At 44.0% G+C, this 14,452-nt stretch overlaps 1 protein-coding gene across 2 annotated transcripts; it reads left to right on the forward strand.

The window, feature by feature from the left end:
• Positions 1–857: 857 nt before the first annotated feature.
• On the forward strand, positions 858–9,777 carry LOC139347077 (ankyrin repeat and SAM domain-containing protein 6-like). 2 transcript variants are annotated; one of them, XM_070986525.1, is made up of 18 exons: positions 858–1,505; positions 2,139–2,357; positions 2,483–2,684; positions 2,852–3,002; positions 3,687–3,731; positions 3,862–4,066; positions 4,162–4,268; positions 5,036–5,187; positions 5,378–5,615; positions 5,804–5,853; positions 6,166–6,360; positions 6,469–6,631; positions 6,710–6,921; positions 7,038–7,230; positions 7,450–7,517; positions 7,730–7,846; positions 8,139–8,235; positions 8,356–9,777. In XM_070986525.1, the coding sequence occupies exons 1-18, from the start codon at positions 1,177–1,179 to the stop codon at positions 8,403–8,405; spliced, it is 2,793 nt and encodes a 930-aa protein (XP_070842626.1). In that variant the 5' UTR covers positions 858–1,176; the 3' UTR covers positions 8,406–9,777. The 2 variants fall into 2 exon arrangements, with proteins under 2 accessions (XP_070842626.1, XP_070842628.1); XM_070986527.1 differs by having other exon boundaries at positions 865–1,505; positions 8,139–8,223; positions 8,356–9,571.
• The last annotated feature ends 4,675 nt before the right edge of the window (positions 9,778–14,452 follow it).

Here is a 14,452-nt window from a genome sequence, read left to right on the forward strand (position 1 = left end):
CAGATAATATCCTACTATCACATCCTGAAAAGATTTTCAAAATAAGATAAATATATTAACGTTGGCAGTTAACAGTATATTATCAGATCCAAATTTGATCCGTTGTATACAGTAATCAACAGTAATAACCACCCATGCTAATACTCCTGGTCAAACGTTTATTAATTGAACACTATTTCTAATATTATGTATCTTATGGTAACTAAGTGCATATTTGTATAAACACATCTACTCACTCACTCTGTCCTGGACTGCCCTCTGGACACCATCAAGGAGGTGGGTGAGAGGACGATGGACAGCCTATCCCATCCCCTGCATGAGGCAGCAGGGGGCTTAAGCAGCTTCTTCAATAGCAGATTGCTGCATCCAGTGTCCAAGAAAGAAACTGCCGCAGGTCCTTCATCCCAACAGCTGTCAGACTGTTCAAAGCCAGCATCATGTAATGTAGCTCTGTGTTGATGTTGTCTTTCTCAATTCTACATCATGAACCCACTTTGGTTTGTACTATTGTTAGCAATGCTAATATACGCTCACATTATCCATTTCATCTGGTGCCATTTCGAAGTTGTATATTTCTCTCAACTGTTCAATAACACTATTATCCATATTGGCAACAGTATTTTCTAAACTGTGTATATTGTACATATACATAGTCCTAGTATTTCTCAAGTGCAGTACAACATATGTCATTAGTAGTTTATCATAAGAATATTAGCAATAGTACTTTTTTTTATGGCAGTAAGATAAGTACTGCTACCTGAGGAATAACCTAATAATTCACGCATGGGCATAAATATTAGGCTTTTCATTTGAAAGATAAAAGCGGAAGTCGTGTGTTGTGTTGTGGATGTATTGCTGCTAGACAGATTCCTAAACAAGTAACGGTGCCGGGGCAGTGCCGGCCAGCTGCCAGAAAGTTGTTTTGTCGAAACCCGTTCAGCTATCCGTAAAGTGTTTTTGACTGTGGAAAAAAAATGAAAAAAAAGATGATTCCCAGGGTGTAGTGTTGAGGAAGAAGAGGAGCAGTCCTTAACATGGAGATTTAACTTTATTTTTCTGTGCGTCATGATTTCCAAACACAGGCCGCCGCCAAGTGACAGAGGAAAAGTTGTCCGTTATCGTCCCTGAAACTAACTGGAGTTGAATGGAGACGGAGTTAACACCTTCAGTGAGGACATGAATTTCGGCGTTCCCGCAAATTCACTGCTACTTTTCCGTGCCTGCGACGAGGGGGACTATGAAACCGCCCGGGGGATACTGGAGCCCGGAGCCTCGAAAGAGTCCGGACGGCAGAGCAGGCTGCGGTCAGAGGCTGGGTCGGAGTGCAACACTGCGGACATGTTGTCTCTGGTACCCGTGGACTGTACGGACGAGGAGGGGAACACCGCCCTGATGTTTGCGTCGGCCAGCGGTCACGAGAACCTGGTCCGGTTCTTGCTTCGAAAGGGGGCCTCGGTGGACAGCCGTAACAACTACGGCTGGACCCCGCTGATGCAGGCGGCTAGGTGGGGCTGCGGGCTACAGCTCTGTGCACTATGTTCTCATGTATGAGGAGAGGGGCACACCAAACTCCATTCAAAAATCTGGCGATTTTATTTGTCATTTAAATCAGAGCACAAAAGACAATGACACACAAAAAGATAACTGTTGGTTTATTTATTTATTCGTTGTTTTACCACGAACCCTTCCTGCTTTACTACCCAGGCAGTCTGTCAGTGGCCGTTGGCATTTTAACACTAATACATTTTCCTTTACTTTTGAATTCAAAAGGATGTTTTATTTGTGGGCATTTAGGCAATCGTCAGATTCTTTCATGGAGTTTGGTGTAGCAACATGTGTTAACATTTTGTTCGTTTTTAATGATTAAATCATATTTCTCAGCTTCATAATTTCAACAAAGGCCATATTAATGTTGACCTTTGAGACATCATTCCCCTTGGTGTCTGTTGTCATATTAGTGTGCAGGTTTCATGCATTTGTCCTGATCTTGAGCATGACTGAAATGATCATCATAGAGGTTAATGTACAGTTGAGTGCACACCCAGGCCATGCCGTACAGTAAAGAACATGACAATCAGTGGTTTGTACCAAAGTCCTTCTATCAGTCTCATTCTTTGTGTGCCTAATTCTCCACCCAGGTTTGGTCACCTGACTGTCGCCCACATCCTGCTGGAGAACGGGGCAGAGATTAATGGAAGGAACAGACTCGGCGCGAGTGTCCTGTCTATGGCTGCCCGTGGGGGACACGCTCATGTAGTGAAGCTGCTCCTTGAGAGCGGTGCCTACGTTGATGACTATGATCACCTGGCTGTGGCTGCAGAGGCGGTCTCAAACGGCAACAACAACAACAGCTGCAGGTTTGGGCTGTTGTAAACCCCTTGCTAGAATAAAACAAAACTTGTTTTAGATAATCTTTGAATATCGTCTTTTGCCGACAACTGTAGAACTCTCCTTAATCTCTTTGTGCCCTCTTTTTCCACAGCACGCCTGGTTTTGGAGGTGGTGAAGGCTGTCCAGGAGGAGGAGGCGGGAGAGAATTCATGGACATCATCGCGCTGATGGTGGCATCTCAGCATGGCCACGAGGCCACGGTGCGCCTGCTGCTAGAGTGGGGCTCTGATGTCAACTTCTCTCAGAAGACCACTGGCTGGGGACCACTGATGGTGGCCACCCTCAGTGGAAAGGTGGGGTTAATGGATTGATGGATAGATTAAGGAGATGGATGGATAATGTATTTTTGGGTGTCATGGCTGTCATGCATTTACACCTTGATACAAGCCAGTTTATTTAAAACACAGTCGCAGCACATGTGCGTATGGAGCTGACATATAGAGTTGTGTGTGTTTTGAAGGTGGCTGTGGCGCAGCAGCTGGTGGAGCGTGGAGCTGACCCCGACCGAGTCAACGTTCTGTCCAAGACGGCTTTTGAGCTAGCCATGCAGCTTAAACAGAGAGACATCAAGGCCTATCTGGACTCCATCACCACAGTCCGACCCCAGACAGGTATGGCCTCGCTCTCTGTGTCAAACTCAAATTTGCATGATTATGATAAAGTAGAGCAATAGCAAAGCAGGGTTTACAATATAGGTGGAAGTGATTTGAGCTTTATTTTGGTGAAAACATACTTTTTTCTGGTTAACAGGATAGTTGATCTGTCACTACCTTGTTGGCAGTGTGTATTGCCACGACTAGACTCCACCTGCGTTGCACTGCACTTAACACTGACGTGAGAGCGAAGCCAACAGTGGTAGCTCTCAGCCTCCTGGGTGTTTAATAGCTCTTCTCACCTGTATGTCAGGTTTTAACTCAGGTTTCCTGCACAGCTTTATAAAAGCTTTGACTGGGGCATCAATATCAAGAAAAAGAGCCAAGGAGGGACATGTCCAGCCTGAAAGCATTACCTGCAGATGCTTCTCAGGACGCTAAAATACTGGCCTGATTTCAGAGTCTTTATTGTATCTTCCAGATCTCTGCTTTGACTTGTTTCTTCTTTCTTTTGTCCTTGTTCAAGTGCATTTCCATTTGTGTGAGCGGTGAACTCTGCTGTGATTTTATTTCTACTTATTTACATAACCCCTCCACGCTAACAGATGACGCTGAGCTGTGTGGAGTCTGGCCAAGTAGGACTGTTGTTTCAGAGTGTATGAGATCTCTCTTCTGTCCTCAGTCTCGCTCTTATCTTCACAGACGACGAGAGAAGAAGACCAGATGTGTTCAGTGCCCTCAAGTTAGGTGAGTTTGACTGAATACTTAAAGATGTCGCAAAACTACAAGTAAATAGTGTTTTCTTTCTAAGATAAACAGGTTTTTACACTGAAATAAAAAACACACTCAAGTGCACGTTATTTATGTGTGCGGACAGGAAATTCCCAGCTAGTCAAAGAGATCTTGGAGGAGGATCCTACTCAGGTGAATTCGTCCAATCAGGAGGGAGCGTCACCTCTCATGATGGCAGCAGTGAGCGGTCAGTTAGAAGTGGTGCAGCTGATGGTGGAGAAGAATGCCGACATAGACAAACAAGACGGCGTCCATGGGTGGACGGCTCTGATGCAGGCCACCTACCATGGGTAAGACGGAGCTGCTCGTATATGATGGTAAACTTGTTGACTTAGTGAGTCTTCAAATTTCTCTGTCTTTTGTTGTCTCTCCCTCCCCCGTCCAGTAATAAAGACATTGTGAAGTACCTGCTGAGTCAAGGGGCTGATGTCAACCTTCGGGCTAAGAACGGATACACAGCCTTTGATTTGGTCATGTTGCTGAACGACCCAGGTACCCCAACTACCATAACTTGTTTTACAGCCCTTTGGGAAATTTTGCTCTGACTGAAGAGACAGTTCCTTCCTAATATTCTGTAATCAATAGCAGAATCAATGAAATCAAGTACTTAAGTTAAGGTGTCCCCTGAAGACTTTGACTTAGGATAGAGGGTAGATGTACTTACAGATTCTGTAATATTAACCAATAATAATTCAGAAGCATACATTTCCAAAATGTATATAAATGATTCTGGAATGAAATCCTTTAGATGTTACATTGACTATAAATTGTAGATCCTGAAAGGAGTAGTCCATTAAAGCTGCAGTAGGTAAGATGGAGAAGAGAGCAGAGAGCCTGAAAATTTGAACCAACACAAGCTCCACGTCACTCCCCCTCCCTCTCCCTTAGCAAATATGACAAAAAATTACTTAGGAATACATAAATCATACATGTTGCAAAAATAAGAAATACATTCATCACACATTTTTTAACCCATTAATGGTATAAGTTACATTTTCTTTAACTAAAAATTGAAAATTCAATGGTGTCAGTTTCTCAAATGTGAATATTGGCTTAGACAAATTCATTTTAACTCAAGGTCCACTTGCTAGCTTTCAGCTGCATCTCTCGCTTGTTTTCTTAATATCCTGGAATTGTAAGTGTTAATCTTTTGTTTTTGGACTGTTGATGGGACCAAACAAGCAATTTGAAGAACTTGATATAGTCGATGTCAGGTGAACCCTCTGACTCCTTATTTATTTTCTGTCTACTCTTCTCAGACACTGAGTTGGTGCGTCTGTTAGCATCAGTGTGTATGCAAGTAGACAAAGACAAGTCGAAACACCGTGGCAGAGCCTTCATGACTCTCTCCAAAAGCCGGCAGTCCCTCAACAACGTCCCTGTGCCACCTGACGACAAGGGAGGCCTTAAGGTAAAGGAGAGCTCCTGTTACATTGATATTCTGTCAAACGCTGTATTATTTCATGCTGTAGGTGTGAATAAACATCCATAGCAGGTCGTACTGACCAGTATCTCTCATGTAGCAGTATTGACTGGATGATATGAAAGATTTAAGGGAAATAAATCTCTCTGACTACGCTAACATGTTTGACTCCTTCCAGTCCTGGTGGAGTCGGATGTCAAATCGTTTCCGACGGCTGAAGCTGACTCACACCTTGAGGCACGGCCTTTCATCCAACCGCCTGGCTCCGTTTCCGGACGACGCTGAAACTTCATTGGATGCCACAATGAAGGCGAACAGGAAGCCTGCTGCCGTGTCCAACGGGGCGCTGGCAACAGCTCCTGTCCTGGGAGGAAATGACATCAGCAATGCCTGGGCAGTCAAGAGCAAAGATGCTGGTGAGACACAGTGACTGCAGATGTTTAGCTTAAAGGGGGCGTCCTCATATTTTACACATCAAAGTATATTGAAAGGTTTCTGGGAGTAGAGACTGATGCTGCTTGTTGATCCTGGTGGCATGCAGAAGTTATATGTCATAGGATGTGTTAGAGGGACTTTATAAATGTGACACATGTTCCTTTTTCAGGTCTTTGCAGGACATCCTCAGAAAAGGAGGACTTTCTTATAACCACTATGGTAGGAGCGTGAGATTTGTTGCATTCTGTGCTTCATTGTGCATTTCTTCAAGCTCCAGCAGCTTGTGATCAGAATGAATTGACTTGTAGAATGGCAGAAAGGTTGCATGTTTGGCTGAAACAGCCTATTGCAAAGTTCTTTTGCCTCAGATTTTGACATTAGTGTGAGAATCCTTTTTTTTATATATAAAATAGATCTGCTGTATTAAAGACTTAGGGTTTGCACTTTATAACTGTTTCAAAAGTGCAGTATGAATAAACGTGGTTATTAGTAGTTTTGTTGTAATTATACTGTGTGTTTCATCTCCTCCAGCTCAGAAGCGGCGCGCCCTTGACCCGGCTGCCCAATGACAAACTAAAAGCGGTGATCCCTCCTTTCCTGCCTCCGTCCAACTTTGAACCGTGGAACTCGGACCGTTCGCGCCTCCTCAGGGAGGGAAAGAGTGAAGCGCCTCGCCTGCCCATGCCACCCCAGAGGAAGCTGAACAGCAGTGGAAATTCAGACATTGTGAGTGCTTGTTGGTGAGAGGGAGAGAAAGTTCAGGGGTGGTGCTAGTGACACTGTTTGTCAGCATTCATATGTGTTTTGCTATCTTCCCTCTCCTTTGTATGTCAGACATCTATCAGTCGTGTGGTTAGCAGGTCCATTAAGTTTCCAAGCATCCCTAAGGGCCCTTCCTCCTCCTCTCCTTCAAACTCTGGTCACTATCACTCCCCCCACTCCTCAGGAGGCTCCAATGGAGTGGCAGGGATCAACCGGGACTCCCACAACCGTTCAGGTTCATGCAAACACAAATACAAACATACCCTGACACAGTGGGAACCAGGTTACGTGACTTACCTCTTTCTTCCACCAGGGGGCAGCGCAGACAGCGTTCTCTCCCAGATCGCAGCCCAAAGGAAGCGAGCAGCAGGTCTGATAGATGTGAAGGCACAAGCTCCAGAGAAACAGACGCAGAGCCAGCCCTCTCTGCCACCCTCAGCACCCGGCCTGCCGCTGCCTGATATTAGCCTTCCTGACATCCACGCCCACCCCAGCCTGGTTGCTTCTGACATCCATGCGAGAAGGGTCTGTGTTGGGTTTCTGCCATTATTTTGCTAACTGTCTTAACCAGCCCAAGTTAAGCAAATGCCTCCTATCATGTCAGTGAACTGGTGCTTCCTTCCACCCTTATTCCTTTATAGAAGATGGAGCTGAAGAAGAGACCTCAATCTGGGAACTCCTCCACCTCTAAGAGCACGTCGCCCACTCTTACACCGTCTCCTTCCCCAACACCCAAGCCTCATACTGGGCCGGGAGACTCTCTGTCCTCAGCCTCTTCCCATCCTCGCTCCAAGAGCAGCGGTGGCTCCAGCAGTGGAACCATAACCGATGAAGGTGATACCAGGTTGAATTCAGCATAAGCTGAGATTGTTGCTCTGTATGTCGCCATTTTTTGCCGTGCGGCAGGCATTAAGACAGGCCTCGACTTAAAACACCCAACAGACACAGAATCACACAAACACAACACAAATCTGTGTGTAAACACTCTGGCCATGACTGCCACGTCATGTTTCTTTTCCTCAGATCACACCATGTTGTTTTTGTCTTTTTCAGATGAGCTGTCAAGCATATTGAAGAAACTGTCCCTCGAGAAATACCAACCCATATTTGAGGAGCAGGAGGTATTCTGTCTTTGATGTCAAAGGGGAATTCCAAAACATTTTCCCCTCAAATATGTTTTTCCTTTGTTTCTATACGCTTTGATCCACGAGTTCTCAGCATGACGGAAACTGTTTTCCCCCAGCTGCATCACTGAAGCGCAGTGCCTGAAAGGACTGCATGGACTGTACAGTTCTCATCAAAATATCAGCGTTTGTCTTCTCTCTTCTTCTAGGTGGACATGGAGGCCTTCCTGACTCTAACGGATGGGGACCTGAAGGAGCTGGGCATTAAAACAGACGGACCCAGACAACAGATCTTGGCTGCCATATCAGAGCTTAATGCTGGAAAGGTGCATTTGGTTAAACATATATTATGCTTAGTAGTATGTAGTATATTTCCAGGGATGTCTGCGCTTATGGTGTGTTTTTTTTTTTCCAAAGTATAGCCCAACATCCATGTCATAATAAACTGTTAACACTGTGAGCCAGCAGACATAGATGGAATAACTTTGAACAAGGATGGAAATTGCTGAAAGGAACAACTTGCTGTTGATACGAGAGGGACATGATATGTGAAAGAACAGCTTCATCTTGAAAATGATAACTGGTTTCTGACGACTGACTGTTGCTGGCTGTCATCAGGGCCGAGAACGGCAGATCCTTCAAGAGACCATCCATAACTTCCAGTCTTCCTTTGGTAGCAGCGCCAGTAACCCAAGACAACCAGGTGAACCACGCTGTGAGTGTCAAAGTTAAAACTGAGCTATGAAATCTGGTGAAGAGCATCAGTGTGCACAAAGACATTATCATCTCTTTACCTCTTTGTCTGATTTTCTCTCTCTCTGCCTTTCTTCATCAGCACCAACGGGCTGGATGAGACACCAGGTTCGCTCCTCCAACAAAAGGTAACCCAGCAGCCCTGATGCCCACCAGGAAGAACGCCAAAGGTACTGAGAATAAGAATAAAACGCTGCTGACCTCTAGCCAAGGCACGAATAATATGGAGTCTTCTGGACACCAGTGTCCCACACAAGTGGCGGTGTGAGAGGACACTGCAGCAAAACGACCAACCGGGCCCTGATAAACTGCCTTTACTGGACCCTCCAGGTCCACACTGCCTTAAAGAACCGTCTTCTGGATCTTGAAGCAGGGGAGGTGTCACAGGGCTGGCTGAGTCCAGTGCCCTGCTGCTATTTGGGACGTGGTGTGTGACAAATCATCTACTGCAAATGCAGCACATGGGTTACACAGAGAGGTTAGAGAGCGCAAGCCAAGAGAGATTTTTATTTTATCTGAACAAATGTGAGAGATAGAGCATATGTACTGTAACGGCCGGAGAACAAGAAGGGAGTGATTATGAGTATAACATTAAAATAAAGGGAAACAGGTATTAACCAGTAAAACTGTGATTGAGACTTTAAAATAAGGTGCACTGATGAGGAAAGCAAATGGACACAGAGAGAGGGACATAAGCCAAGCTAGTTTTTAGTCATCCAGTCTCTTGGACTGCTTTTATTAGTACGTTTATGTCTTTGGTTTATGGGCCACTAAATAAACAGTTGATTTTAAGTCAAGACTGTGCTGTAATGAATAAATAAACATTATGATGATGCAATAACTATACGGTTTTTTACCACTTACGATCTTATTGGACTTGAGATGAGAAGACATTGGCAAAAACATTTTGGGAGCTTTTTATGAGTAGTATAAATTTTGTTTGAAAGAGGTGCATTGAGCAATAGTTTCCACTGAGCCTCCTCTGGTTTTTCATCTGGCTCCTCTAAGAACAGTCGGTCTGCGTGCACACAGATGGAGCGCAATGTCATCCCTAAATATCAGGTACTTATGATACATGCCTCAAATCCAAAGGATGGGCTGTGACAGCGTTCAGATGGCTCAGTGAAATACGAGGTGACACCAATATCACATCCTGTTTTGTCATGGACTGTGTTGTGGAAACGTGAACAAACATACTGAACACTTGTCAAAAATCTGGGTGAAGAATTGAATCATTTAACAGAAACAAAGTCTGTCCAGAATGAAATTCTGCAAGATGAAATAAAGTGAATACAAACTATGTTCAGTGGTGCTGAGGTTTAATAGTTGGAGGTTTCAGGTCGAGCTTTGCCCGTCTAAAACTTGTATGCAAAACTAATGTGAAACCATCTTCTTCCCACAAGATGGCAGTGACCCTCTATTGATGCAATAAATCAACAGACCTATGTCTCAGCTGTAGTTGCTACAGTAAAGTGAGACTTTTGAATAAAGAAATATAACAGCCTCTCACAAATGAAAAGGCTCATTCATCACCAGTAAAACTCACATTACTCTTTTCACTCTAAAGTTTTGCTGCTACAGCCTCACCTGGTCTGGTATGACCAATACTTCATGGTGGCTAATGTTTGCAAACGTAAGATGGATTTTACTGACACTCAAGTTGCCAACTTGGTGACTGCTCATGCTGCAGGACATAGTAGTATGTTTTTGCGATTGCTGCCTTAATTGCCACTGATAGCCACAATAGCTACAGCAGAAGCAGGCTGCCTTTACGACCTCCAAGAGGTGAGTTATTGAGGTCATAATTAGCAGTCAAGGGTGGGTAAGGGCCTTTACATGAATTTAAAAGATCCCCTCCAGACATGTGCGAGACATATTAAACAACTCTGATTTGAATAATAATTTGTGTCTGATATGCTTTTGGGTTTAGATGAATTTAGTATCAGCATCAGTTAGAAATGCTGCTGAACAAAAACGTCCCCTGCTTCACTGAAAGGCCATTCTCCGTGTACCTGCATGAAGGTTTCATGTTACCATCATCACACTTAAGTTTTAAGATGCATACAGGACCATGATTGGCTTCCAAACTTTGTGATGTCACAAAGTCCTGCTCATATGAGCACGTGTTAAACAGAGATTTAAGCTGAGAAGCTTTCCTCCTTCGCCAGTCCGATGTGAAAACAGACATCTAATGTCAAACTCTGCACGTACATCATTCTGCACAGTGAAGCTCAAACATCCAAGTGAAGCAACAAAAACACATTTTTGAGTGGAGGGAGCTTTAAAGAAACACATGTTTTAGTATATACACCATTGTCCATGTTTTTGTTTTTTGTTTTTTTTTTAAGCTGTTGTCACCACGTGAGCAAGATCAGCCCAGAAATGTGCTGGGTTAAAACGAGGAGTTCTTCAAACCGCTTTCGCCAGAGTTCAGAAACACAGACCATCCCCAAACATGACCAAATAGCAAAACACTGACGTTGCTGAAATCATTATTGATGACCTGGATATAGACTGGCCCGACAGGCAGGCGACAGGGTTCCTGTAGAGTTTAATGAAAAGCATCACTCAGTGGAGGAAAGCTTTCCTCTCCAGGCCTGTGGCAGATTGAGTGCTCAGATGTACAGTCATACAGTATGTGAGCTGTAAGAAACTGTAGGAGAGAGAAATACATTTGGAATATATTAACGTCGCTGTGGCATGTGGGCAGCAAATGGAGTGACTCATTCAATTTCCTCCCAATTGATTTCACTTGCATATGGTTTTGATTGGATTGAATAACATTTAATAATATTGTTTGTAACTGTCAACACATTAGGCATGCAGTAGTGAGGAACGATGGGCATAGATCATAGAGTTCACTAAATCTGTGATGTAGATAGTGACTCAGAAAGAAGATTTCTCTAATGAATTCATTAATTGCTGTATTTTTAACTGCTCCTGCTACTGGTAAGATCCCCACAGCCTTAGCCAAGATGTCTACCTCATTGGCTCAAAGTGGCCTCCTGTCTGTGGTAAAACGGGCTGACTGAAGGAACCTGAGTCTGAATTAAAGCCTAGGTTAAGATCCCCAAAAGAGATCCACTCGTGTGCCACAGTGCCAGTTTTCCGATTTCCATTCCCTGTGCTTTCCTATAGGAGTACATACGGTATTCCTCCATAGGCTCACCGAGGACAGACAAACACAAAACTAAACCGAGGTGGTTTAATAGGAGCAGTTAGTCCTGCAATGTAATACAGTAATTATAAGAATAAGCATCTGAGGCCTTATTCAGACTGCCAGTCCAAATCTGTTTTTTGGCATATCCAGATAGTATCCTTGATTTTAGAAAGTCTGAACAGCAGAAAAACACATGAAATGAGTTTTCATTTCAAATCGGATCCAAGCCACATTTTGGTTTCAATGCGATTCGTATTTCCACGAGTCTGGATGCTCAAACCAGCTTTTCAAAGTGTCTTTGAATGTGACACTTAACGGTGACGTCCATTTTGGAGAAACACAAGTGCAGCAGAGCATCTGAGCAGCATTACAGTCATTGCCACAGTACATATGACACAAATCTGATCTGATCACTCAAATAACAGTGTAGACAGTCTGTCTCAAAGATCTGTTTTGAGGAACAAATCTGATTTACCTGCACTTTGAACAAATCCATGTCGTTGTCCACTGTCTACTGTCATGTGTTAGCAGAATGAGAATGATTTTCCTAAAAAAAAAAACCAACGTATGGACTCATAAAAAGATAATTCCTCCCAGTCATCACTTCTGAGCCACTGGAAGCATGTGGTGGTTTCTGTATCAGCAGAGACCCTGCGTTTCCACTGCAGGAACTTCCCCGGAGACCAGGAACCTTTGGAGGAACTCAGTGCATTTCCACCACAGGGAGCAGGGTCTAAATTAAGTTCCAGTCACATTATTTTAACCCCCAAAAAGTCCCTGCTCGGGGTGTCGTATTTTCCAAAAGTATAGGAATTTTGTTCCTATTCAAAACCCGAGTCCAGGCCTCATTGTTGTATAGCCGTGCACAACATCTATGCGTAGAAACTAGTGCTGTCAAAAATATTGCGTCATTAACGTGTTAACGCAAATCAATTTTAACGGCGCCATTTTTTTTATCGCAAGATGCTCTTTGTGACCTAGTGCACTTGTGGTTTTTTTATAAGCTGTGGCCACTGCTAGTAACGTTAGAAAAACTACAGGATCTGGTTGTAAACCGGAAACAAAACAACAGGCACGCCCCACGCACGTGTTTGGTCTTGTCTGCTTGCTAGCTGTAAAAAAGTAGGCTACTGGTTTGTGTGGATGTCAAGCATGAAACGCTGAAATGGATGCGAACAAGATTCTGAATGGAAAGTTTAGTTTCAAAAAGTTGCCAGATGGGTCGACTGACAAGACCAAAGTCATCTGTGTGTATTGTCGTTGTGAGCTGAGTTATCACTGTAGCACATCCAGTCTGAAATACCACTTGAAGACCAAACACAGAGCTAATGCGAATTCTCCGCCGCCTCCTTGTCAAAACCAGGTGACAATGGATGGCTTTCGACAGAGGCATATGGATGCTATTATGTTCAAAGGAAACTTAAGAAAGGAAAGTTTAAGCCATGGTAAATTCAAGGGACATTTAGAATAGAAAATGTGCAATTAATTGCGAGTTAACAATGACATTCATGAGATTTAATCGCGATTAAATATTTGAATCGATTGACAGCACTAGTAGAAACCATTGTTTTTGATAGGTCAGTGGACTTGTTTGCCTAATCTCTGTCAGTCTTTAGATGACAGTGGAAATGCAGACAACAACCGCCTGAAGGAACCTTTTAGTTCCTTGAAGAGTAGTTCCTTGGACCACAAGTTTCAGGTTATAAAGGCAGCTTCAGGATGTTCAGGATGTTTCTGGGCATCAACCTCTGCGTAGCTCCCAGCCAGTAACAGCAGGCAGGGTGTGAGGGCAGGACTCTATGAAAACGAAGCGACTAAGTGCCAAATTGTAAGCATACATTGGACATGCGCTTCTGGTGTCCTCGAGCTGGGGAGGGACCTACTTTGAATGTTGTATTTACAAACCGCAAACCAACAAAGATTCGTTCTACCTTTAAGGAACGCAAATGTTCCGCAAAATCATTTACTAAAAAAATCTGCCAGTTTTAAAGCCATTTCATCATTGGAACAAGTGACGTTGGCCCAGGACAAAATCACTCCTCTGCGGTCATTGACTGACCTCAGAAACTGTAAACTCTGCCCAATTTATTTCACTTGTTAAAGGAAATACAAGGCTTTACGATTAAGTGCTAAACTTGATGATTAGTGGTGGTGCTGTGCTTCATCAGGTGTGTGTGTGTGTGTGTGTGTGTGTGTGTGTGTGTGTGTGTGTGTGTGTGTGTGTGTGTGTGTGTGTGTGTGTGTGTGGAGATATTCTGAATTGGGGTGAAATGCAAAACAAGTGACTTGCTCTCTGCCAGAATCAGAGGATTTTCGCAGCGTTTGAGAGTCTTCTCTAAAAGCTTTGGTTCCATTACCATGAAATTCACTTTGTGGCCATCGGCCTCTGGCTGTACGAGGAGGTGCGGTTTTCAGATTGTGCATCACCTAGGGCAATGGCTTTACGACTGTGTGTGTGTGTGTGTGTGTGTGATTTAGCGGGGAGCAGGGATTGCAGGATTGAGCCCACTGGAGCTTCCACTTCGAGCGCGGTGACTTCATATTCTACGCTTTGCTTTGACGTCTCTCGCCCACTTTGGCCTCCTCCTCACTGAGGGCCTGTCAGCACTTGTACACATCCATCAGACTGTACACGTTTTAAGCAGTTGTTGATTAAAGCTCAAGCCCGTCCAATAAACAGTGTGCACAACTATCATAGCATTGTGTATTGTTTGTGCAAACTGTGCCCAAACAAACAGTTGCTGCCTGATTTCACATTAGCATTCCACTGTCAACTTTCATCCTTGCAAAAGTGACTCATTTGCTCCAAGGATTTCCCAGCATGCTCAGTGTTGCACAACACTGTGGCCCCTTCATCATCTCTCTGTCCACCTCTGTTTTTCTGTGTACTTGACACACACGGATACAAACAGAGCCACAGACACGGGATGGAGCAGATTACAGAGAAATAGGAAGAAAACCTCTCTCTGACCCTTGTTCTGACCATAAATTGACCTTTGAAAAACCGAAATCCAAATGT

The sequence above is a fragment of the Chaetodon trifascialis genome, chromosome 18, assembly GCF_039877785.1.
Source record: "Chaetodon trifascialis isolate fChaTrf1 chromosome 18, fChaTrf1.hap1, whole genome shotgun sequence".
NCBI classification, from domain to species: domain Eukaryota; kingdom Metazoa; phylum Chordata; class Actinopteri; order Chaetodontiformes; family Chaetodontidae; genus Chaetodon; species Chaetodon trifascialis.